General features: G+C 41.9%; 2 protein-coding genes across 2 annotated transcripts; both read left to right on the top strand.

The window, feature by feature from the left end:
* The first annotated feature begins 112 nt into the window (after window positions 1–112).
* On the top strand, window positions 113–9,065 carry LOC143509152 (aldehyde dehydrogenase, mitochondrial-like). Its single transcript, XM_076997585.1, has 13 exons — window positions 113–667; window positions 986–1,090; window positions 1,617–1,757; window positions 2,734–2,813; window positions 3,694–3,805; window positions 5,885–6,013; window positions 6,246–6,359; window positions 6,449–6,551; window positions 6,754–6,938; window positions 7,232–7,396; window positions 7,488–7,645; window positions 8,008–8,122; window positions 8,676–9,065. The coding sequence occupies exons 1-13, from the start codon at window positions 419–421 to the stop codon at window positions 8,706–8,708; spliced, it is 1,689 nt and encodes a 562-aa protein (XP_076853700.1). The 5' UTR covers window positions 113–418; the 3' UTR covers window positions 8,709–9,065.
* Window positions 9,066–12,140: 3,075 nt separating this feature from the next.
* Window positions 12,141–25,146, top strand: mapkapk5 (MAPK activated protein kinase 5). Its single transcript, XM_076997583.1, has 14 exons — window positions 12,141–13,148; window positions 14,649–14,722; window positions 18,117–18,192; window positions 18,455–18,552; window positions 18,652–18,760; window positions 18,963–19,052; window positions 19,235–19,330; window positions 19,427–19,507; window positions 19,937–20,124; window positions 21,760–21,880; window positions 21,986–22,116; window positions 22,421–22,533; window positions 22,639–22,743; window positions 22,842–25,146. Exons 1-14 carry the CDS (start codon window positions 13,113–13,115, stop codon window positions 22,931–22,933), a joined length of 1,410 nt encoding a protein of 469 aa, XP_076853698.1. The 5' UTR covers window positions 12,141–13,112; the 3' UTR covers window positions 22,934–25,146.
* The last annotated feature ends 207 nt before the right edge of the window (window positions 25,147–25,353 follow it).

Raw genomic sequence — 25,353 nt, 5'->3', positions numbered from 1 at the left:
ATATTTCAGATGGGAGCCTATGGGAACTCAATGTTGTACAAATGACTCCTGTATTTCTTCAAAGCCTACAGAAATGCCTGGCACCAGTATACTCCAGGACTTATCTGACAATTATTTACGGAAGATTCAGTTTCTCTGTGTTCATAAGCTTGCAAAATTGTGATTGTAACACAATACAGTGTCTTCGTTGTCTGCCTGTCGCTTATGAAACCTTGGTGTACACCAATCAGTGAAGCTAACATAGCTGGTGAACAGTGTGTTTTTGTGCTTTGAAATTTGATTGTGAGAGATCAAGAGCAATAGGGAACCGTTAAGCATACGTTTGAACAGTTAGCGTTAACGCAGTGTTGGGGATACTGCAGCAATTTTGACTTTACACTGGCTGTGCTGGTACCAGTTTCCTTAGCTATTCACGCGCATGCGCAGTGTAGCTACCGAAGTCACTTCGCCATTCTATTGGTTGGTGCTGTATCAAAAGCGAAGCGTTTACAGTCCACGCAACGTCACATTCACTTGGGCAGCTGACTGCAAAGGTATTTCTTGTGGGTCCACCATGCTACGCACAGTCCTTATCAGAACTTTTCGTCCGCTTTCGAGGATTTCTGCATGTCAGTACTCCGCAGCGATTCCTGCACCAAACTCTCAACCCGATATTCACTACAACAAGGTAGATGGAGTAACAAATCGTGCGCTGTTTGTTTTTCTGACGTTATCAACTTGACTAGACCCGTAATTCGTTTTCTTACCAATGTTTCTGCGCCATAGCCGCTTCTACGTTTGAGAAACACAAAAAAGCGGAAGAATGCGCGCAGAAGTTCACTAATCCGCATTGCACTTCAATTTTAAACCATCTTGTCTTGCGTAAATCTAGTTCCTGTAGCATATTGCATGTGTCTGTCCACAGTTTTTAATAGCCACACATTTGTAGAGCTACGTTACACAGCTAAATATAACCAAATATAACATTGTAATTTGCTGAATCCAGCTGTTCATCAACAATGAATGGCATGATGCAGTGAGCAAGAAAACTTTTCCTACCATCAATCCAGCCACGGGGGAAGTCATCTGTCAGGTAGCAGAGGGAGATAAGGTGGGTATGTGCGATACAAACAAAGTGCGGTGTTGTGATTATATTGCACATATTACGATACGTGTTTCGATATATTAAAAGCACAAAAGTAAAGGTTTCCTAACATAATTCAAGTTTAGTCTGTATTATTTTGACCAAAGTTGTTCACAGTTGTTGGATTAAGGACTCTTAGAATGCCAGACAGGACATTTTGAGTTATTTGGTATGTTTTATACAGTATCTTCATTCCAATAACAAATGTTGCAATAACAATGGACAAACAATAGATTTAGTACGTAGTGCAGCCCTGTTTTGTGTGGGTGTGTGTCTGCACCTGCCTGGTATGAAGGTGCTACTTCTGTCACACCTCTCAAGAACTTAATGTGTAGAGATTCATGATTTTGAGCGTAGTACACAAAAAGTAACGATTATGGTATTGTACAATACATTAACTATGCAGACTTCCAGCAGTCCTATGCTGTGCCCTGCTGTGATATCGGTGTAGAAAAAAGGTATCGATGTCCTCATAACAGCTTATACCCAACAGGCAGATGTGGATAAAGCGGTGAAGGCTGCCAAGGATGCCTTCCGTCTGGGTTCGCCATGGCGACGGATGGACGCATCACAACGTGGAATGCTCCTTCATCGCCTGGCCGACTGCATCGAGAGAGACGCCGCCTACCTGGCCGTGAGTACCAGCTGCCTCATGTCAAGCATCTGTATTACGCTGGTTGGTTCTAGGAACTGATGATGGGTGGATGATGAAACATCCTGTCATAGCTGTGGATGTGAAACTTGACTGTGGTTTGTGTAGTTAAAAGTGTATGCGGTGAGCCGAGTATGAGAGCTGGCTCTGATTTTCTGGCCCTACCTGTGTCTGTGACACGAATGCATAAAAAATGTGCAATAGGTGCTTTAGTTGTCCAGAGTGTTTTAATTGTCCAGTGATCATAAGCTAGCCTTGCATACATTATTCATGTATTATATAGAACCTCTTCAGGGTGAAGTTCTTGATACTGATCTGGCACTTTAGGGATGTTTTCATTGTTAGTCATACCTTTCAGTTTTTCATGCTAATCAAAAGTAACATTTGTTCAGTGTGAAGAAGCCCATGTATTTGAGGGTTTACGCCTTTGCAACATTATGAAACACTGAACGGCAGCATGCTGCATGACATAAAAGAATCAAATGTCAGACACTGTAACAGCATTCAGCATTACATAACGGAGTCTCCTGGGGGAGCCAAAGAATGCAGTGCTCTGCTTCCTGTGTAAAGTGACTAGTAGACACTGTATGAAAACAGTATGTTTCATGAACTTTGTCACTGATCCTGGAACTGGTTATTGATTACACTAGAAAACAGGGAGGTACAATAGTTTTCCAATGATTCTACAGAAAGGTATTCGTTTTAATCTTTTTCATAGTTTGGCACACTTTCACTTGTGATCTTTTGACTTGCTTCTTATGTGGTGCATTTCAGAATATATGTGAAAATATCGGATCTTAATGTGTAAAATTCTAAAACATACACCTTTATCCAGATACAGGATTTATGGGCAGGGGGTGGATTTGTCTAATCATAGCTGAAGTCTTGCATAACTTCTTTGCAGTCTAATGAAGCTTATTAAGGTTTCATATATGGACTTAAGCTCTTTGTATCCTAGGAGCTGGAGACTCTAGACAATGGAAAGCCTTACTCTGTGTCCTACACCGTGGATGTGCCTATGGTGGTAAAGTGCTTCAGGTGAGTCCTGGTTAGCAGTCTGAAGTCTGACAAGTAGTTTGAAGACTGAAAAGCAGTCTGAAGTCATTAGCAGTCATAAATAATTTTAATAACAAACTTGCAGGTCTGTGTTGTTTAGCTTTAACAGTCTTAAATAGCTGAGGGTACTTGTTGTTTGCAGGCACTGGTTAATCTCAGTCTCCATCATTTTGTGGGAATCGGACAACGATAGTTACTGTAATTTAGACCAATTTTAGACTCCAACTCGGTCTGTAAGTGGCAATTTTTTGTAGTGTCTTGATTTGAAACAGTCCCAACAGTCTGTGATGTTTAACATTAGACATTATGCATAATGAATGTTTGTTAAAGTCTAGCATGTAGGCGTTATGTTTAATGAATGTTTGTTAAAGTCTTGTCTATTGTTTCAGTCTTTTGTATTTACCCGTTGCTTCCAGCTCGCCTCTGTGTACATGTTTGGTCTAGTGGATGAGGAATCAAATCAAATATATTTGTATCTGGTTCTGTGGTCTTTGTTTTATGTGTTTACATTACTCCTGAGCAAGGTGCATGGGCAAATTGATATCAGTGCTGACACACACACACACACGATTCATGCTTCTTACACAGTCACTGGACTTGCTCATTCACAGCAAAATTGCATGTTTACCTTACACTGTAGCAGTCAGGCTAAAGTCATCTGAATCTCCTTTATTAGCTATTGTACAGAAGTGCACTTGCATTCCTTTGTGCGAATGGCAGTGGTTTTTCAAGCGCAGGACGTGCTGAAGTGGTTACACGAGGATGCTTTGCTATTTGTTTGTTTTTGTTTTCAAGCCTCAGAATGTGCTGGGCACTGGCCTGGCCTCCTCCTGAACGCTGTGTGTGTGGGTGGGGTGTGCAGGTACTACGCTGGTTGGGCAGACAAATGGGAGGGCAAGACCATCCCCATCGATGGCGACTACTTCTGCTACACCCGGCATGAACCTGTGGGCGTGTGTGGCCAGATCATTCCTGTGAGTATGTGCTTGGAGTTCAGGCTTTATCTGTCACTCCTCACTCGCCTCCTTCATTTTCATGGTCAGACAGGTGAAGGTTTTAGGTGTTGTGTCTCGTGACTCATTGCTTCTTTTCCAATTTCATTTTCAGTCACCATTTCATTTCACACTTCCATGCCATAATTTGCCTCCTGCAGGCGACAACAGATTACATATTATAAGAGTTTATTTGAGGTAAACGGGTTATATATTAACTTGACCACATTTTGAAGATTGTGTTTTTGTTGGTCAGCATTACATGACGTATTGCCACAGCATGCATTATGTGTATAGTAAACCTGTGTGTATACTGTCACAGAGAATAGAGAACAATATATCTTTGTCCTACGTTTCTAATACTGCTGAGTAGTGGTTGTTTGTGTGTCCATTTTGTTCTGAATAGGAGGTCTGGAGAGGGGGTGGAGAGAGAGAGAGAGAGAGAGAGAGAGAGAGAGATGGAAGATAAGGATGCAAAACAAACCAGGGCAGAGTGGAATTATGGGAATGAGTTCAGGGTTTATTTCAGAACTGTGTGTTGGAAGAAAGCCCGTTTATGTAAAGGAGAGCTAGCCAGAGCTGCTAAATTTAGAATTGAGTTTGTATTACAAATGTGCAGGTGTGTTTAGGACAGGCTTATAAACATACTATAACCACACACTGTGGGATACACACATCTCTACATTTAATGAACGTGAAGACGCGTGTAGTTAGGATATTGTAGACTGTACCTATAGCCTACCAAACCCTTTAAGTTAGTTGAGAAATGATCCCAGATGGCTATTTATGAATTAATGGTTTCGAAAACAGGGTGTCTTATTAGCATACATGTAATGTCTTGTTTTGTGTATGGATTTAAAAAATGCTAATAAAAAGCTGAGATCACATGAGGAAGAAACATAGCAACACATTAGCAACAACTTCACTAATGTACAGAAGGATGTAGCAGAATGACTTGGATCATACATAGGAAGGACGGGCGAGAGAAAACTGTGGCCTATGTTGACAGCTTGCCCAACACATAAATAAATAGTGATAGTGTTGTGAAACCGCAGGATGCTGCTCGTGGTACGTGAGCAGCTTAATTTGGACGTATGGCAGATTTAGAACACATTGAGTTCACATGCGATTTGCCAAGAGATCAAACGCATCGGTGTCATGCTCCGCTGTCATGTCGTACATGCGGGTAAAGAGGGCAGGAGAATGTCCTCCTTCTGCTGCACTCTCTCCTTCACGTCAGGGTGAGCATAGCAGGATCTTGAAGGATCTTGAACACCATGTACACCTTATCTGAGAACCACATGTTTGGTATGTTTGGAGCATACAGCACAACACTCTACAGTACAGTGGAGAGAAGTGGAAGGTAGTACACATATGAGGGCAAACCGGGGAATAAATACCCCTCCAGTTCCCCATCCACCCTGAGGGGCTTCGTGAAGGCAGTGTGCTTTAGCCACTATCAGGGTGATCGAGTTGAAAAAGAAGTTGTGTTGACTTTTCTTGCTGCAATTAGGTTTCATTATCAACGGCGGTGATAAGTGCTCGGTGTGTCCTGTTCTTGGTATGTCCTGTTCTGTGACTGTACTTCAAAATCACATGCCTCTGTTAGTAGTTTTGCTCAGCTCTTTTTAAAATGCTTTTTAGTGTAAAGTGTTGGACTGCTACATGACACTGCTTCACTCTCCTCATGAGAACCTGGATTTTATGCGACCTTGCTTCCTCTCACTCCATGTCACTCCATCTTTCTCCATTTTTGGCCCCTTCCTCCATTTTTTTTTTTTTCTTTTTCTTTCACTTTTACCATCATTCTCCATTTAAAAGCTGTACACTGCAGTACTTTTAGGTTAGTTTGAAATACACAAATGACCACTAGTCAGACCTGTGTATCTGTCCACGTTAGGTCTGTGTACCAGTCCACATCAGACATGTGTTTCTGTCCACATTAGACCTCCTGACCTCGTAATAGTGATTTTCCTCAGTACTACTAGTATATTGTTGTCTAGTGTGTAACACCTGTTTTCTCTCTCTCTGGCTCTCTTTCTCTGTGTTCCTCTCTGCCAGTGGAACTTTCCTCTGCTAATGCAGGCGTGGAAGCTTGGCCCTGCTCTGGCTACTGGAAACACTGTAGTTATGAAAGTGGCGGAGCAGACTCCTCTTACTGCACTCTATGTGGCCAGTCTGATCAAGGAGGTTTGTTCCTTCTAACACACCCTTCACACAAACACACACACCTTGCTAATGTTAGCCCTGCGCTCTACCTGCTCTACCAGGTGATCTACAGGAGTATCAAAACAGAACATAAGAACATGAACAGCACAGACTCGCACTCTTAACACTTATGCGTTAATACACTCACACACACACAAACATCTCACACTACCTTTTCCGTGTTTCTCCTTTCCTTTTGCTGAGGACCCTTCAGGTGGGCTTCCCTCCAGGTGTGGTGAACATTGTCCCTGGAATGGGGCCTTCCGCAGGGGCAGCCATCGCTTCTCACATGGACGTGGACAAAGTCGCCTTCACAGGCTCCACTGAGGCAAGACTGTAGGGCTTACTCATCTCACGTGTGTGGTACATGCACGAACAGAGTGTGAATTAGTGTACATCATCCCACATGTTCTATAGGTCGGCCACCTAATCCAGCAAGCCTCAGGCAGCAGTAATCTGAAAAGAGTAACTCTGGAACTTGGAGGAAAGAGCCCCAATATTATTTTGTCTGATGCCAACAGTAAGTACAGCGTTTGCAGTCTCTGCATGCTGATTACACCATTCACTTTATGTCTTCATGTTGTCAGGTTTTTGTCTTTAGCTTTTGTTGTCACAGAAATGTCATAAGTTTTGACTTATGTTGACTTGACAAAACAAGTAGGGGTGGGAGAGAACTAAAATGGATGGTAGGTTTTCTGATCTGGGTTTCTGTGCTCTTGCAGTGGATGAAGCTGTAGAACAGGCCCACAACGCCATATTCTTCAATATGGGGCAGTGCTGCTGTGCTGGCTCACGCACCTATGTGCAGGAGAGCATCTACAACGAGTTTGTGGAGCGCAGCGTGGAGCGAGCAAAGAAGAAAGTGGTGGGAGATCCCTTCAGCCTCAAGACTGACCACGGACCGCAGGTATGGCCCTGGGGCACTCCAAGCCACAGAGAGCATGCAGACTGAGAAAAGGAGATTGTGGAAGTGGAAGAAGCATAAGTGATGAGGAATAATCTCAATAATCTGAGGAATAAGGGGATGTCCACTTTGGTTTCTTAAACTTCTTAAACAAGTGTGAGAAAGAAAAGCCTTTACTGTGTTTGCATGATTTATGTTGGATGTTATGATTAGCGATGCCTATATGATCAAGCAAAGGGGCAGACATGCTGTTACCTGCTTGATGTTTCAGCTAGTTTATGTTCTCTTGGCCAAAGGTCGATAATGAACAATTCCAGAAGATTTTGGGCTACATCAGCAGTGGAAAACGTGAGGGGGCTAAACTATTGTGTGGAGGTGGTGCGGCTGCAGACCGTGGTTACTTTGTCCAGCCTACCATCTTTGGAGATGTTCAGGATGACATGAAAATTTCCCGTGAAGAGGTACAGCTTAAGATAATAAACTGACACAACTGTATTGCCATGGATCTCGGCTAGCTTAACTGAAACTCCATGTGATGTGTTTGTGTGACAGATCTTTGGGCCAGTAATGCAGATTCTAAAGTATAAGTCTGTTGAAGAGGTGATCGAGAGAGCCAACGACACCAAATATGGCCTGGCTGCTGCCGTCTTCACCACGGATGTCAACAAGGCGCAGTACATTTCTAACAGTCTGCGGGCTGGCACGGTTTGGTATGTCTGTAAACCCCAATAGCACTCTGATTCAGGCTTGAATTCCCACTGAGCTGTTTGTTGCTCTTAGCCAAGCTTCTTCATCTCTTCTGATCATGTGCCGATGTGTAAGAAAAGATAGAACACTTTTACCTCAGTGGGACGATTCCAACATGAAGTTGAGCATTAAATCCACACAGCATGCTGAGGTTGTGTGTGTGTGTGTGTGTGTGTGTGTGTGTGTGTGTGTGTGTGTGTGTGTGTGTGTGTGTGTGTGTGAGAACGAGAGAAGGCTAAATATGTATACATTAATGCAACTTTGAAAGTAACTGCTTATGTCTATTGTTTGTTGATGCTATGATCATGTTTTGTGATATCTGCAGGATTAACTGCTACAATGTATTTGGAGTCCAAGCTCCCTTTGGTGGCTACAAGGCCTCTGGGAGTGGACGCGAACTAGGAGAATATGGCCTGGAAAACTACACTGAAGTGAAAACAGTAAGCAAACATACTTCAAACACGACTCTCGGAGAGGTTTAAAAAGTCACTTATGATTTTCTTGGTATTACATTGGTACTTCGTTAGGTGAGCGTGATTATTATAATTGCTTTAATTGTGAAAAGAGCAGAAATCAGAATCTGCAAAGTCAGGATTAGTTGTTGGCCTCTGTTGATTCTTGGCAAAATCAGGGTGACCAAAAATGCTACAATTTGGTTAAATTAATTGAGATTCATACAGATTTTAATACAGTTTTAAGTTCCCAAAATTAAATGCAGGCCCGCCTTTAGTTAGCAGACATTTGCTCAAGATGCAACATCTTGCAGAGAATATGCAGATTGTAGATTATATTCACTAAATATTAAAAACACTCTTGTATGATTGGTGAATTATGCTTGTCATGGGACTGTTATCGTGAAATGTTTCCTGTCTCCTTTTACAGAAATAGGCATCGCATCTCAAAATGGGAATAGTGCACTTTGTGAATTTGTGAAATGGTGCCATATTATGTTTCTAAGAAGAATAATCTGTGTTGTGTTTGTTGTGCTTACAGGTGACAATTAAAATCCCTCAGAAAAACTCGTAAGTGGCCAGTTCCTTGTGGCAAGAAACCTGTATGTTACCATCAAAAGTGCCATACAATACCAGTTCAAAACATTGACTTCAGTTCATGTTAACTGAAATGTTTGTTTCCAGTGATGTATAAAGTTATTGTTTACTGGAAGTTTTCACGGAATCATTCATTTCCAAAGCACTTAAAAAGTCAATTTAAGGAGAAACGGAATTATAAAAATGGCATTTTCTGACTGTATTATTTGTTTTATTTTTGTTTTTTTGATTTTTGTTTTATTTTTGTACATTATAAATACAACTTTACAGTACTGTTCTAAAGAAAGGTCCATTGCTCTGATCCAGCTTTTCTATAATAAATGCCTTTTATCCACTTGTGTTTTTTCTGCCATGTTTTTGCAACTGCAAATTCAGATTGTCAAAATTTAAACTTGTACTGTAAAGCAAGACCAGCTCATGTACCCATGTTTGAACCATTCTGAAAAATTCAAGGGTCCCACCTCAAGAGGCATCAATATATATTATGAAAAAAAATTAAATTCAGCAAATCAATTGAAAGCGGTATAAAAATTCTAAGATATGCATTTGAATAGGATTGGTTGACCGGCCTGTGTGAAATTGTCATGTAGTATCTCATAAAAGGGCATATAAACAAAGTTGCAAGTTTCTTAGGTACACCCATCTTTTACATGTACACTATATTGCCAAAAGTATTAACTCACCCATCCAAATTATCAGAATCAGGTGTCCAATCACTTCCATGGCCACAGTTGTATAAAATTAAGCACCTAGGCATGCAGACTGTTTTTACAAACATTTCTGAAAGAATGGGTTGTGCTCAGGAACTCTGAATTCCAGCGTGGAACTGTGATAGGATGCCACCTGTGCAACAAATCCAGTCATGAAATTTTCTTGCTCCTAAATATTGAGCTGTATAATAAGAAAATGGAAGTGTTTGGGAATGATAGCAACTCGACCACGAAGTGATAGGCCACGTAACTGACTGAGTGTGATCAGTGGATGCTGAAGCGCATAGTGCGAATAAGACTAACTTTCTGCAGTCAATCACTACAGACATCCAAACTTCATGTGGCCTTCAGATTAGCTCAAGAACAGTGCGCAGAGAGCTCCATGGAATGGGTTTCCATGGTTGAGCAGCTGCATCCAAGCCACACATCACCAAGTGCAATGCAAAGTGTTGGATGCAGTAGTGTGAAGCATGCCGCCACTGGACTCTAGAACAGTTCAGAGACTCCCAACTTTGTGGGAACAGTTTGGAGCTGACCTCTTCCGCTTCCATCATGACTGCACCAGTGCACAAAGCAAGGTCCATAAAGACATGAATGGCAGAGTCTGGTGTGCATGAACTTGACTGGCCTGCACAGAGTCCAACCCGATAGAACACCCTTGGGATGAATTAGAGCAGAGACAGAGAGCCAGGCTTTCTCGTCCAACATCAGTATGTGACCTCACAAATGCACTTCTGGAAGAATGGTCAAAAATCCCCATAAACACACTCCTAAACCTTGTGCATGTAGGGGAACTTTGATGATTATTTTTCTCATAAATCTTTATACTTTATAAGAATCCTCATAAAGATTTCAGCATCTTTCTTCCTTTGGTTCAATGTGTGGTGTGGCAGTACCAAATACGCCATAATAAAAGCTCATGACTTCTCAGGGGTGACACTGAGTCCACTCAGGCACTGAAACAGGGCCTGGTCTGTTCTGCTTCAGTTCTGGAAAGTCATGCAATGGCCCAGACTGTCACATGATCAGGAGATTAAGAGCTTAAGAGATACAGGAAAGGATCTCCATAAAGAAAATTGTCTGTCTTAATCACATATGAGGAAATATGCACATCTTGTGCAAATTTGTTGTAAACTCTAGCATATCATTAAATATTATTATTATTCAACTATTTTAATAGTGGAGAAAAGCAAGTATATTGTGAAAGAAAGCTCTATTGGAAGAAAATGTTTTATTATGGCCTGCACATTAATGGTATGAAAAGATTTCTATTAGTTTACATTTCCTACTGTGGAGCAGTAATTGGAATGTCACGTCTGGCCCCGCCCACATCTGTCAGTCATGTCCTTGTTTTTGTGTTCCATGTGCTTTGGTTATTATTTCAGTTGTCACGCCTATTCATTTGTAACTCCGCCCCTCGTTGTTGGTCTAGTTCAATTCCTTGATTATCTGTGTATTTAAACCATGTATGTTGCACTTGTTTGGCTGGTAATTACACATAGCCATGTGTTTCTAAGTATTGGTTTTCGGTGCATATTTCGTGATGCGCTTGTTTGTTATATGTTGCATGGTTCTGGCAATCTCTGTGTTTCATGCTTGCGAGTTTATGTTTCATGGTTCATTTCTTTGTGTTCTAGTTATGTCTTCTCGTAACGTACGCATTGGTAAATTGACTCTGGACCGTTCTTATGTCTTCGATGATGGGTTTGTGTCTAAAATCTTGCTCTTCTTAGTACATCCGTACGCCTTAGCAATTGCTCGACAATTTTTTTGAGGAAATACGATTTATGGTAAGATTCATAGTTAAACAGCTTATGCCATATATTTCAGAATATATCAGAATTAAGTCTAGTTAAAAATCAAATTTTATAGGGATCCTGTTGACTCGCAGATTTATTCACAAGGAAAACGTTTGAGCGCTAGATACCTTTTTGTAAATTTGTTTATACCTTTTTTTAATATAACATACGACTGCAAAGGTTATGTTTTATGTTCGGTTAGCTATGTTACGTTCATCGTTCTCCGTTAAAATAAAGCTTAATAAAAAAAAAACAATACCGATACATACAATTTGCAGTAAAACCAAAAGCGAATCCACGAATCTGTAGTCTACCATTAGAAATAAGATAGATGGTTATAAACGTTCAAAAGATTAGCCACGTTGGTAAATGTCCATTAAAATAAGCGAAGTCCCTAATCACTCTTCATAATTCGATACAAATATTCTTTGTAATCAATCATATACGTCGCAACATCTAAGAAGTTTTAGTATCGCTATGTAATATTGATTCGGTGCTGTTCTCACGATAACAATTGGTTTATTCCGAGTACATATGATAGGGGGCAGGTTATCTTCACACTGTACAGTACAGTACAGAACACGGTGCAGAATGACCCCGCACTTCCTGCGCGCACCCGTTAACCCCGTTAACCCTTTAATGACACTGCCGGCTGCCCCGGGGCCGCGCTTCACATCAACCAGATGGGAGAGGACCCGTCTACGTCATCCGCAACCCCAAATAATAGCGTGTATACCATTTGCCTGATGAAAACAAATGATAGAAAAACTATATTGTCACATGCAGACAAGATACAAGCTAAAATTGTATAATTTTATGATTTAAAGTAATACTAAATATTTATGGTATACGTGCTTGTGCATGAGAACTGGGCGGTAATATCGTAAATGTCAGGCAAATATCGCGCAAGGCGTCCGTGCGTTTCCTGGGAGAAGCGCTAACGGCCGGACGGGAGCTGCTCGCTAAACACCGAACTATAACGAGAAAACGGCGCCCTGCGCTCAGCGGTGTCGCGGACACTTTGTTCAGACGGCTTGGAAATTAAACGTGACTCCGCACTCGGTTGTGAGACGCGAGTGTGATCCGTTTTACGGCGGGGCCGGGTTGAAGTCACACGGACGATATGCGCTCGCTCGTGGCGCTTTTACGCTATAGCGACCGTCCGCTCGCGCAGACCGTTATAGCTCGGCTCGCGCGTTAGCCAGTTAGCCGGGTGACCCGCCGCTAATGGCCGGTTTCTCGTTAGCTGGTTGCGTTTGTCATTTTTCGGCGAGCGCGACGACCGCGAAGAGCACTTTTAAAATCGGCATATCGACGCCACGGGTTTTTTCGTCTCGGACGTTTGTCGGCGCTTCTCCCGGTCGGTCGGACCGCTGCTGTAGCTAAACTAGCCGGCTAGCCTCGTCGCTAGGCAGCCGAGTTAAGCGGCGCCGCTTGTGCGAGTCGCGCGCGCTCGCGGCGGCTATAAATACGCCGTCTTTGTCTCGTCCCGTCCAAAAGCGGCGAGCTCATGTAGCCGGAGCTGCGGAGACGAACCCCCGCACCGCGGCGCCTTACGTGCGGGCCAGGGGCGAACGCCGGGGACGACGCCGGAGTCCTGACGAGAGACAGCGGCCAACTTCGAGGCTCGGGGCCCAGCTAGTGTGTGCCGGACGTTTAGTTGGACTGAGGTGAATTACAAAGCGGGTTGACATGGGAGGTGCGCGCAGACTTTAACGACATTTCCCCCGGTCCAGTTTCACGGGAAGTCGCCCTTTCGGTTCGGAGAACAGGTGTGTGTAACTCGACGTTGTGAAGCCGAGGGCGGACGGGCTGGCATTGCTGAATTTGTACCGTCGGCGGAGTCCGAGAGCGCAGCAGTACTTCAACACCATGTCCGAAGACAATAATGCGGACAAGTTGATCAAGGTAACATTGCGGTTCACTTCAGCAAATGCCCCCGGTGCCACACGCAGGGGCAACTACGGTGGCCGGGTGAAGTCGCCCGTAGAGGGTTTTTATTACTGTTGTCGTGTGTTCTCTTGTACCCTACAGCACTACCGGCACTATTTTTCTGACATTTTTAGCCGCTGTTACTCGAGGCGTAGTGACATTTCTGGACTTAATTTACTCATGCCCTGGGTTCAACTAATACATGTTCTTCTCGCTGATTTCATGCTAATTAAACAGATGTTGTCCTGCATGTATCGAGTGGTCGCTCGTTCTTCATTTCTGTTGTGCCTACGGTTTCTGAAGGGGTTGCTCTGTTTGCTAGATCAGGGTTTTCCTTTGGGTAAGCGCAGGACTAATTCTCAGTTAAACTAAATATTGTAAATCCTCACATCTTACATTAAAATTATTGGGCCCTTAACGTGTCCAAAATGCTTGACCTAAATTTAAGTTAGATGTTGAGCCAAGGACAGCTCTGTCTGATCCCAGTTCTCTCACATAAGGCTATAATGAGGGCCATGAACAAATTTCTCGGAAGGGGCAGAATACAGAAGTCATTGTACTATAGAGCATGCATCCTGTGCACTTGTTTTAGTAGTATTTAGTCAGGCACACTAACCCATTAGACCAAGACAAAAACACAGTGTACCTAGTGTTGAGTTATTGGGATTTCAGGTTTTCCAGTGTTCTGGGTGAACTTATTTCTTATGACGATCATTTGCAGTAGGCTATGTTCTGAGAACATGTGAGAACTTGCATGGAGTTATTCATCAATCCAGTCTAGCAATCAAGATACAACTGAAATAATCATCAACACATATAGTGCTTTTGCACTCTCGTAATAGTCCCTTGTAGTTGCATTTTTAGCATTTATTTGAGGAACGTCTGTAGAGAATTCTGCAGAATTTAAACTGTTACCTGAATTGCTTGGCATTGGAAATGGCTGAAATGTGCATGCTTTCATAAATGCTGCGCAGTGCCTCCCTACCCTTTCAGTTTTGTCTCTTTGACCTCATGTGAATCACTTGTCTTCTCGAATCAAAACGTGTACACAGTTATTCTCGGAGGAGTGTTCTTTGTCCTTTAGATGTAAGTAGACAATCGAGTCATTACCAGAGGAGCTGGCACTCCTGTGTTGGACCATGCCCTTACTGTTCTACCTCTCTTACCTACAAGTCTGTGCAATCCTTAGTGCAGTACTTTACATCAATAAGGTTATTCTGCATTTGTTTTGGTGTATGGCTTATTTTATGACAACAACTTCTCACAAAAGATTGTGCAAAAGTACATAAAAAAGTTTTTTTAACAGGTAGACAATGCAATCACTCATTGAAGTGTAGATTAAAAAACTCCTATTATGCAGAGATGTTTTCATGTTAGCAGCAATATTTGGAATTACAGTGGTGGGGGTACAACTGTATCTCAAACACATTTCCTTTCAAACAGTCATTTAGTTTAATGACAATATTATCTCCATAGGAGAGCTCAATATTGGAAGAGTACAATATCAACTGGACACAGAAGCTGGGTGCCGGCATCAGTGGGCCTGTAAGGTGAGTTTTGTGGTGTATCTAAAGCCTCGTCAGTGGAAGGGAGATGATCATCTCCATCCCACACACACATTACCATATAATATATATTTATTACTGGATCAGTGTCAGCACAGATGTTGACCTGACCTTGCTATTGGCTGTTGGCCAGCTGTGAGCAATCTACATTTAAAATTTTGTAGTCACAAACACTAAAACTGTAAACATTCTAGGAAAAAAGTTATTTACCCAAGTCTCAACACCTTGAAAGAATGTCTCTGTAGCCTTTGTAGTTTTCTCTAAAGAATGGTGTCTATATACAATGGATTCAAAGAGATTTTAAACATGTATAATTGCCATTTTACCAATCATTATACACTTAATGGTAGTCCAAACTGTAGTCAGGTGTACCCTGTTTGATTTTATTATCAAGATGTGTCTAGAACTCACTTGGAGTCTACCTGTTGCAGTCTGATTTGACTCAACATGGTTTATAAAGGAACACAGTTGGGTCTTCAAGGTAAGGACAAAAACCAAGCCATGAAGTCCAAGGAACTGTGTGGCAAGGCATAGGTAATTGAAAGATATAAGATCATATATGAGGTTTTGAGTGTTCCCATGAACTGGGCTCAAATGCTAAGCAAGTTTGAAACAACTGTGATCCTCCCTACAATTGACCATCTGGCCAAATTGGGTATTCTGGCAAAAATAGGGAAATAGGAAATAACAGATCTGTTACATTAAAAGTGCTCCAAAAGTCCTGTGCAGAAGACGAGAACATGTATGATGGACAACCATCTCAGCAGCGCCCCAACAATCAGGCCTTTATGGCAGATGCTTCTGTTGGGTAAAGGTCATATAAAAGGCTCATGCAGCCAAAAAAGAGACTGAAGTGGCTTTGGGGGCTTATCTGAATGTCATTCAGACGTAATGCCAATCAAACACGGGAGAGACCTCAAATTTACCATCCATACTGATGGAGCTCGAGAGGATCTCCCTGTTGTAATGGGACAAGGGGCATTATTGTAGAGCCTCTAGAAAAGAATAGAATTCAAGGTCTGAGTACTTTTGTCAATGACATTTCAGTTTTTGATAATTAATTCATAAGTTTCACTTTGTTATTATGGATGATGGGTAAAATTAGCAATTAAATCCATTTGGAATCAGATCTGTAACATGATAAAGTATGCAACAAGAGGTCTGAATACTTTCCGAATCTGCTGTCTTAACATTTATTTGTTCATTTAATTTTCATCCTGTGTGATGGTTCTTTTCATAGTTAAGAAGCAATATGTATTTACTGCCCAGTGTTATACATAGAAGATTGCTCACAGTCTGTAAAAATCAAAGAATTTAAACAAAAGAAAAAGCACTGGTAATGGATCGGTTATTAGTATTTGCTGATATTTACAAAAGTGCGATAGGTGCACCCCTGATATTTGCCTACTCGCTGTTCACCCTTCCTGTATACTGCATCTCAGTTGGACCCATGTAACTACATTTGGGGTGTCGCACAGGCTTACAAACCCTCACACATTGGGTTTAACCCTCCTTAAGCTGATGTGTACCTCATCTGAAGCCACATGTAGCACTGCAATGCTGGCCCACTCACTCGTTTCTTATTTACACGTATGATCTTTTGAAGCTGTCTGTTTTATGGCATGAAGACCCAGTCCTTGAGTTACATGAGTCCTCCCTCCCACTCTCTTGGAGATATGTGCTGGCTATACTCGGCCACTTCAGGCCAGGGGCAACGCGCCAGAGGAGGTTAGGTTTGCACTAATCCAGTGACCATTCCCAGGGGTTTCCTCCTCAGTGTTCAGTGGCCTTAAGAATATTGTGCATGAGAATTTCACGCCTCGGTTTTAGAAGTACATATATCAGCAAACGAAACCTCCCAGTAAAACTAACCTTGCAGCATGTGACGGTTTTCCTGTTATTGAAACGTTGGCGCACCTCTTCTGTTTACGTGCCTAGTTATCTAGAAGTGCTTCCAAAAATGCTCTTTTACCCAGGAATATTTACTGTGTTTTTCTGGGAAGGGCTCACAATTGAGAGCAAACAGCACTACAGGCAAATTTGAAAGGCTACGACTGCAGGGTCACGACCTGGAGTAATTCCCAGCAGACTGCCAGGAAGGCTGATAAAGTGCCTGATAGAGGGTGGAGTTCTGCATGTTTCAGTAGCCCTGTGACATTCAAATTTTTTGTCTGAGCTCTAGGCAGCTAGCCATTAAGTTTCACGGTCTCCTAATGTCGATAACGCACTTTGGCGAACTGAATAATGTGTGGAACATTAGGTATGTAAAATGTTTGCGTCCTCAATTTTGCTAAAACATAAATGATACCCATTCACCAAATCGACAGTGTAAACTGCCTGCTCACCTACTATTTTCCCAAACGGCTAATCTCCTTCCACACAAATCAGACGGCACTTCTTATGACACGTCCGCGTTGCCAAGACTTGTGGCATGTTTGAAAACACGTGTCCTGAAAAATTGCTGTGTAATGGCTGCATGTTGAGTGTGAAAGGAGCTTAACCTACGTCCTAGCTGTCTTTCCTGACACAGTAAACCAAATAAATGACTCTAGTCTTTCTTCCATGGTTTTTTTCTGTGAACTTTGTTCGAACAAGAATGTTCTTGACAAAGTAGAACTTTTGTAATCTGAGCTTTGGCCTGCAGCGTGCTTTTATATATATATCACATATACATATACACAAACGTACGTGTGTGTGTGTGTGTGTGTGTGTGTGTGTGTGTGTGTCCGACCGAAGAAAATGTTATGGTATAGAATGTTCATAAACCCAGCAGTTGATTAGCTGCAAGTTGTTTGCCAGTGTGCAAAGTAAAAAGGTCACTTAATGTTCTCATATCCTGCTTGTAAGTGACGTATTAATGAGCTGTCCTGCTGCCATGGCTGCTAGAGGGCATGTGCCCGTCTCCCAGAATGCTTTGAGCCTGCTCTCCGCACCCTGTATATTGTCAATAGTCTATGCTCTTCACCAGAGCCATGATGCTAATATAGTTATTTTCCTAAGTTAATCAGTACTTGGACATACTTTATACTCGCTTTCCACTGAACTTAATTCTAGTTGTATAGCCAAGCTATATAATCAGCTATATTTAATGTGGTGTACTGAGGTGGAAAAAGTCTAAATTGGTTTGAACTATGCTTTATGTATCAAAACTGGGCTGCTGACATCTAAGCTGCCAGCACTAGAATATGACTTATGACAAGAGAATATATATATAATGTATAGAAGAATGGTTATTAATGGAGCTTTGTGACTAATTCCGCCTTGTTTAGTTACCTTGAATTTGTATGCAAACAGTGTGCAGTTTACCCACAAATCCAGCCTCAGGTAGGATAAACACAAAAGGCAGAGCGGATGTAAGTAAACGTCGTTATTTCTGCAGGGTGTGTGTGAAGAAATCAACACTAGAGCGGTTGGCCCTGAAGATCCTGATCGACAGACCCAAAGCACGCAATGAGGTACCGAAGGTCACGATTCTTACCTTGAATCAATTGAACATGTTATTTCTGTGTCCTTTTTATCTGTGGAATAGTTTTATGGTGATGCTTTTCGTCAGAGGCCCTTGATGTAAAGCTTAGCACAAATTGGTAACTGAACAGTCTACATAGTCAGTAGTTGGTTATCTTCATATAGAAATATATCCAGAAACCTAGCAGTAACTATTTATAATGATATTTATTTGTATGTTTGAGTGAAGTAACCCTTTGTTCTGTTTATTAGGTGAGGCTTCATATGATGTGTGCCTCTCACCCCAACATTGTCCAGATCTTGGAGGTTTACGCCAACAGTGTGCAGTTTCCCCATGAATCCAGTCCGAGGTGGGGGACCAACCATCGCGCCATGTTTCCTCTGGGTGCTTTTCTTCTAGGAGCTCACGTTCATTTTTCTGTACCCAACACCCACCCCACCCTTTGTAGGGCACGGTTATTAATCGTCATGGAGATGATGGAGGGAGGGGAGCTGTTCCATAGAATCAGCCAGCACAGACACTTTACGGAGAAGATGGCCAGCCAAGTCACTAAACAGGTGTCCATTTAACCACCACACCACCCACCCCCACACGACCAGATCCATCATTAATGTCCTGTTATGGTACGTCAGTATGAAGGTTTCTGGTATGCCCTGTGACTATATAGAAACTTTGGCAGCAAAAGAGTAAGTTGAGGTAAGCAGCCGTCTGCTCAGGTTTTAAACGAAGGTGTTTCAATCTATCTTCTTATCTCCCCAGATCGCCCAGGCTTTGGAACACTGTCACTCACTGAATATTGCACATCGAGACCTGAAGCCAGAGAACCTACTGTTCAAGGACAATTCACTGGTAAAAGCCATTTATTCTTCCAAAGTGTTGGTTTCAAGTAGAATTTAATAAAGTTTTCATACTGAAAGTGAGTTTATTAAAGAATCAGTTTTATTCTGCGCTTTTATTCTGTAATTGACCGTGGTGTGTTAACATTTGGCAGGTGTATTTTATGTGCCCTTCTTATTCACTCCACCTGTCAGGATGCTCCTGTAAAACTGTGTGATTTTGGCTTTGCCAAAATCGACCAAGGTGATCTGATGACCCCACAGTTCACTCCTTACTATGTAGCACCTCAGGTAAGAGCTGTAGGGTCATTTAGTCCGTCCTTGCTTACATTATAAACTTGCGTATTACTTTGGTTAGAGAAATATTTTAAAATCTTTATTTTTCAGGTATTGGAGGCACAAAGGCGCCACCAGAAAGAAAAGTCTGGAATTATACCTACCTCACCCACCCCTTACACATACAACAAGGTGAGGGTTTCTTCTTTGTCTAATGAGTTTTTGTTTTTTTAGAAATTGGTGGATTTAAATGAATTAACAGGTCAGTATCTATCTGGGAGAGACACTTGCTCTCAGTTGGGGGAGTTTTTTTTTAGCTGCTGGTATTCTGCTGTCAATAAATCTGACAGGATTATTTCTGTAAATATTTTTAGAGCTAATCTTTAATGTTCCACTGTCTTTGAAGCACCAGAAATGGTTGAGATGCACCCATGACTAAGAAAGAGTGGGATTGAATTGAATGCATGAAATGAACTGAAGGGAAGAAGGAAAAACAGCTTTTGAGTGTTAAACGCTTTCTCAAAAAGCTTAGAACTCGCGCCTGTACATCAGGTGTGGTATGTAGCTCTAATGGGTTTGTGCCTTTGTCCTGCCCGTGGCGCTGCCGGCCTGCGTCCGCAGAGCTGCGACTTGTGGTCGCTGGGCGTGATCATCTACGTGATGTTGTGCGGCTACCCCCCCTTCTACTCCAAACACCACAGCCGCACCATCCCTAAGGACATGCGCAAGAAGATCATGACGGGCAGCTTCGACTTCCCCGAGGACGAGTGGAGCCAGATATCCGAGATGGCGAAGGACATCGTTCGCAAGTGAGCGTCTCCTCCGTGTTGTCCAGCTGTGGGTCCAGACTGACGATAATGCGTCGGTGGGTCATAACGGGATTTTCAGACAGAACATATGACGTGCCGAATCACAGAGGTTTTAGTATGTTAATACAAGTATGAGGTGGAGCTGCACGTTATGTGAAAGGTGCATACACTCATCCACCTACTTCAGCTATTATAATGCATGCACAAGCAGCTCATCCACGATAGACCCACCAGAGTAGCTCCCTCACCTACACTGATCACACTACATTGAATATATATAATGTAATGAAGCAGGGGCTGGTTAGTACCTGGGCCGTCCAGTCGAGGATGGGTTCTCTCTCGAGTCCTGCTCTTCCTAAGGTGTCTTCCTTAAACCTGCCCAGAGAGTTTTATCCTTGCCACTGTTTGCTCCTTAGGGATTTGCATCCAAACATTTGTAATGCTGATCTGTGACAGGAACATGTCAGAAAAAGCATGATCTAAATATATTTGCACCTCAAATCAAATTTGTTTTGACTACCAGTTCTTGAATACATGTTAATTGTTTGTACAGTGTTCTAAATGGTGGCCTATATACATTTTTGTTGAACACGTTTATTAGAGTTTAGGAGAACAAATAGACCTAGTCCCAACTTCCTCCTCCCAACAGATTCTTTTATTTTTATAAACGGTGGCTAAGTATAAAGAGGGTTTGTCAAAACTTAACATCCAAACCATTCATGCATTTTGAACTTGGAATTCATAGAAATGAGTGGAATCATTAAACGAGTAGTATATGCATTCACAAGGGCACTTCCAAATTATTTTCATTTTTGTGTATTTGATAGGAGTCATAGTGGATACCCTAACAAGAATAAAATAAACACAGCATAACGTCTGTAGAAATCTTAAATATACGATAGACGTAGAACCTAAACACTGCTGTTTCTTGACCCCCATTGCATCACTAACCTAAATAATATGACCGTTTCAGTCAGGCACAGCAAAAAATAAACACAGTCACACAATTCAAAGATCTTTTGCCTTGCTGTAAGAACTGCTATTTTGAATTCTTTCAGTCGAGTGCATTGTTTGAAATATATGAAGCTTGTGTTTTCATGCATATATTTTTCACAGCATATGTTGTTCATTTCGTCCATTACTGCCTGCTTATAAAATCCCAAATGCTGACTTTACAGGCATTATAATTCATGAAGCTCTTGGAACATATGCATTCAATTTAGGACATTCTTTAGATACCTCAATTCAACAACTTTCCAAACCTCATCTTGACCAAATGTATGATGGTTTTTGATCATATTTAAAAACCATGAAAATGCAGTAAAGGTATTAACAACAACAAAAAGAAGAATATCAAAGGCACTCTCAGAGGCTGCTCCAGCTAACCAGGTTTACCTCCTGTAATACAAATGGCATAATGTACATATATGTAATCATGAATAACATACAAAATATATTGACATCTGGCATCTCACGGGGCCTCTTGTAACTCACTTGACCCATACATTGACCCATATCTTAAGGAGCTTTAACTAGTGAACTAGAGCTTTAACTAACTAGAACAATCCCAAGAATCGTAGCTTATTTCAGGGAGGGTCCACGGCTGTTAAACGTGCGTGTGTCTCGTGCTGCCAGGCTGCTGAAGGTGAAGCCGGAGGAACGGCTGACGATCGAGGGTGTGCTGGCCCACCCCTGGCTCAACTGCACCGAAGCTCTGGACAACGTGCTTCCCTCCGCTCAGATGATGATGGACAAGGTGAGCCGCGCTCGCCAGATGTGGGCCCAGGGCCGTCGGGGCCGTTTCAACAGTCCCAGGCGTGCATTCGTACGTGTGTGAAGTTTAAAATCTGCATGTGTGCAGGCAGTGGTTGCTGGGATACAGCAGGCACACGCAGAACAGCTGGCCAACATGAGAATACAGGACCTTAACGTCAGCCTCAAACCTCTCAGCTCCGTCAACAACCCCATTCTGAGAAAGAGGAAACTGCTAGGGTTAGTCTCTCCTCTGCCTTCCACTGCTCGCATAATCACTAAATTAAGAGTGCAGATAAATATGTAAATAATACATCTAGAGTAGGTAACCAGATCGCAAAGCAGCTGAGGGGATACAGGAGTTATATGCCGTGTACGTCTTAATATGTAAATAGTCGGTCACAGTTTGTGGACATTTATATGTTGTAACTGTCATTTAAGCACCTACCTAACTCTGATGTCCTCTGGGGCTTGTGGCATTTGTTGTAAATATGCTTGTTTGTTCGGTTCTTTTTTTGTTTTTACTCTTTGTGAATCCATGTAGTCCAAAACCAAACGACAGCTTCATCAATGACCCTGAGAATGGCACAGATGACTCCAACGTTGCTGTGGAGAAGCTCCGGGATGTGATTGCCCAGTGCATCCTGCCACAGGCGGGTGAGTGTGCTGCGTGCACACACACACACACACACACACACACACACACACAGGCGTGCCCCTTACCCGGCACATGCACGCTCACGCCACATCTGCTTTGGGCAGGGGAGAACGAGGACGACAAGCTGAACGAGGTGATGTACGAGGCATGGCGCTTCAACCGGGACTGCAAGCTGCTCCGCGATGGCCTCCAGGGGCTGAGCTGGGACGGTGAGAGGCCCCGCACCTGCCACACAATCCTACACACTACCTGCTAACCATTTACTTCCATCACGTGTGAGCGTTTCATTTTGTGTGTCCTCTCTCAGGCAGGGCTTTCTCTGACAAAGTGGACCGCTTGAAATTGGCAGAGATTGTAAAACAGGCCATTGAAGAAAAAACTAACTTAGAAGACTCCTAATAGCAAGTGCTGCACTTCTGTTTCATTTTGTACTGTTTATTATTGTTCTTAAGCAAATAACTGTAAAGAATCATTTTTATGTAAATTGATGCCCATCATCTACCCCCGAACCCCCCCCCCCCTTCCCCCCTTGTCCTCCTCCTCCTCCTCCTCCATGGAGACACTTGCAAGTCTATTGTACAGCTGTAGATATAACCAAGAAGTTGGTACGATAACATTTTTTTCTACATGCAACAATGAACAAACACATTACAAAGAGCATATTTTTGTTTTTGCAAGAAAAGAAAAAAAGAAAAAATGGTAGAGTTCCATTTCAGCAGCAGCTGAGAGGGAAGGGAACCCTTTATACTGATTCATTTACAAGATATTTTTATCTGTTATTTTTACTTTTTGTTTAATGGATCCTGCTAATTTTGTTTATTAAACAAATAAACAAGGCAGTTTTACCACAAAACATAAAGAAGTTAAAATATGGGGGTAAAATGGGGGTTAAATGTTAGCTTTAAAGCTTAATATTTATGTATATTTCCATATATGGTTAAAATCTGAAAAGGATTTTACTACACCAAAATGTTAGATAATTTGAATCTGAGAATCAGAGTTAACCTCGTCAAGATGTTTTCAGAACTGTAATCAAATGCATATCATTTCATATCAGCACAAGTTGTAATTCAACTGAAATGTAGGATGAATGATTAAGGTCCACAGTGCTTCTCTGAGTTGCTCATCTGGCTTTGACCATGCTAGTGAGAGACATAGTAAAACATGTTTATCGGTTGTTTAAGTTTGGAATATCGAATTGTTCGACTCTGTAATCAGCCATTTACTTGACTCCCAGTAGTAGCTCCGTTCAGATGACTGAGCTACACCGTTACCAGTAGGAGATGGTTTGAAGAACAGCTGGTGAATTATCACTCAACAGAAGTATAATGTTTTGGCTGAATGTGAGAAGAAACAACTACATGCTGCTTCCTTGTTGATCTCCTGTAAAGAAAGTACTTCATACTGACATGTCGCAGGCAGGAACCTGTACGGGCCAGGTTTTCAAAAAAGCATCAAGATGACCCCCTGAGACTGTTGTCCCTTTAGTCCGACAGCGGTCAAAAATACTGTACAAATAATTTTTATTTTAGCTAGACTAATCAGAGTTATTATGAACCATTATGAACATGAACCTGATGTATCTGCTGTTGAGGCCAGTGTCATTAATGCATATCAAATCTCACCTCATTTTCCTTTCCCCTAAATGGGGCAATACAATGTTGGTGTCTAAACACAATGTTACGGAGCGCATAAAAATACTCTATGGTGCGTTACAGTGATTATTGCACAATGATACTTTGGAAAAGCAGGCCAAGAGCTGTTATTTCTCTGTACTGATGATCACCTAGGTGATGTTGCCTAATTAGATTGGCTCAGGGCAGTCATAGCAACAAATCATCAAACAGTACTGATCACAAAGGTGAGCACTTCTTCAGACTACCTAGTTTTAGACCATAACTGGCCGTCATAAGCCGTCAGAGTAAATATTACTGAACTATTATTAGTCATTGCTTTATTATTGAAAAAGCATAAGTGTAAGATTACACAATTATATTGTCAATAAACTAGGTTTCACAGAGTGAGAAGCTGTAATGTCTCATTAGAGTCAGGCAAACGTTCAGCCTATTCTATGTATTTGCTGATTGCTCGTAAAAAATGACAGAGTTCTCGTCTTCTAAAATGTAGCAACTCCTCTGGAGACACTTTTTCTAAAGACGACTGGTTCTCTCTGTTGGACATGACTGCTGAGCCAGTTTCTGGTTGCCTTATGCCCAGCCCTCCTCAACCCATGACAACACAAAGCAAATCACAGAGGTGAAGGCTTTTCTAGCAAGTGTCATCTTAGCATGGCAATATTTTGTTCTCTCTTTGTGAAAGCTGGTCAGAAAAGGGCTTGTGGCTCTATCCAGACCAATGTTTGCCTTGCTACTTTCAAAACTCATTTGTTTCCAGTGCTTCCACTTTTGTTGTTTTTTTTATGTGTTTTTATTTATTTAATTATTTTCTATTCTATTTTACCCTCTTCTGATGTGGCACGTAAGCACTTATCATTTCATGATGGAAGATGTGTAGACATGTACCTCAGACAGTGTTTTTCTTTCTTTTTTCTGTCCTCTTTGAAATGTCCTGACCATGCTGACATATTTGTATTAAAGGAATTCCTTGCTACATTACTGATTAATGTTTCATATTTATGGTTATACATGAACATACAGAATGTCAGGATTTTTTATATTAAATAATAAAATAGCATTACTGGGTTTGCAGTGATTACTAAATTTGACTCCTAGAATGTTAAGAAGTAACTTAATATCCAGTGCAATACATTTTATGAGGAATCTTATTCAGTTGTGAGGTGAACCTGCAGTCTGCAACCT

This window comes from Brachyhypopomus gauderio, chromosome 3, assembly GCF_052324685.1.
Source record: "Brachyhypopomus gauderio isolate BG-103 chromosome 3, BGAUD_0.2, whole genome shotgun sequence".
NCBI lineage: Eukaryota > Metazoa > Chordata > Actinopteri > Gymnotiformes > Hypopomidae > Brachyhypopomus > Brachyhypopomus gauderio.
The sequence above is the reverse complement of the archived record's forward strand: the minus strand, read 5'-3'. Positions and strand labels throughout refer to the sequence as shown.

Excerpts from the sequence above, each read along its gene's own strand:
- LOC143509152 (XM_076997585.1), top strand. The coding sequence starts at position 419 with ATGCGCAGTGTAGCTACCGAAGTCACTTCGCCATTCTATTGGTTGGTG. Across the intron at positions 1,091-1,616 it reads AGGTAGCAGAGGGAGATAAG|GCAGATGTGGATAAAGCGGT; the intron begins GTGGGTATGTGC and ends TATACCCAACAG. Across the intron at positions 7,646-8,007 it reads CTGCGGGCTGGCACGGTTTG|GATTAACTGCTACAATGTAT; the intron begins GTATGTCTGTAA and ends TGATATCTGCAG.
- mapkapk5 (XM_076997583.1), top strand. The coding sequence starts at position 13,113 with ATGTCCGAAGACAATAATGCGGACAAGTTGATCAAG. Across the intron at positions 18,553-18,651 it reads CCCCATGAATCCAGTCCGAG|GGCACGGTTATTAATCGTCA; the intron begins GTGGGGGACCAA and ends CACCCTTTGTAG. Across the intron at positions 21,881-21,985 it reads CTCAGATGATGATGGACAAG|GCAGTGGTTGCTGGGATACA; the intron begins GTGAGCCGCGCT and ends GCATGTGTGCAG.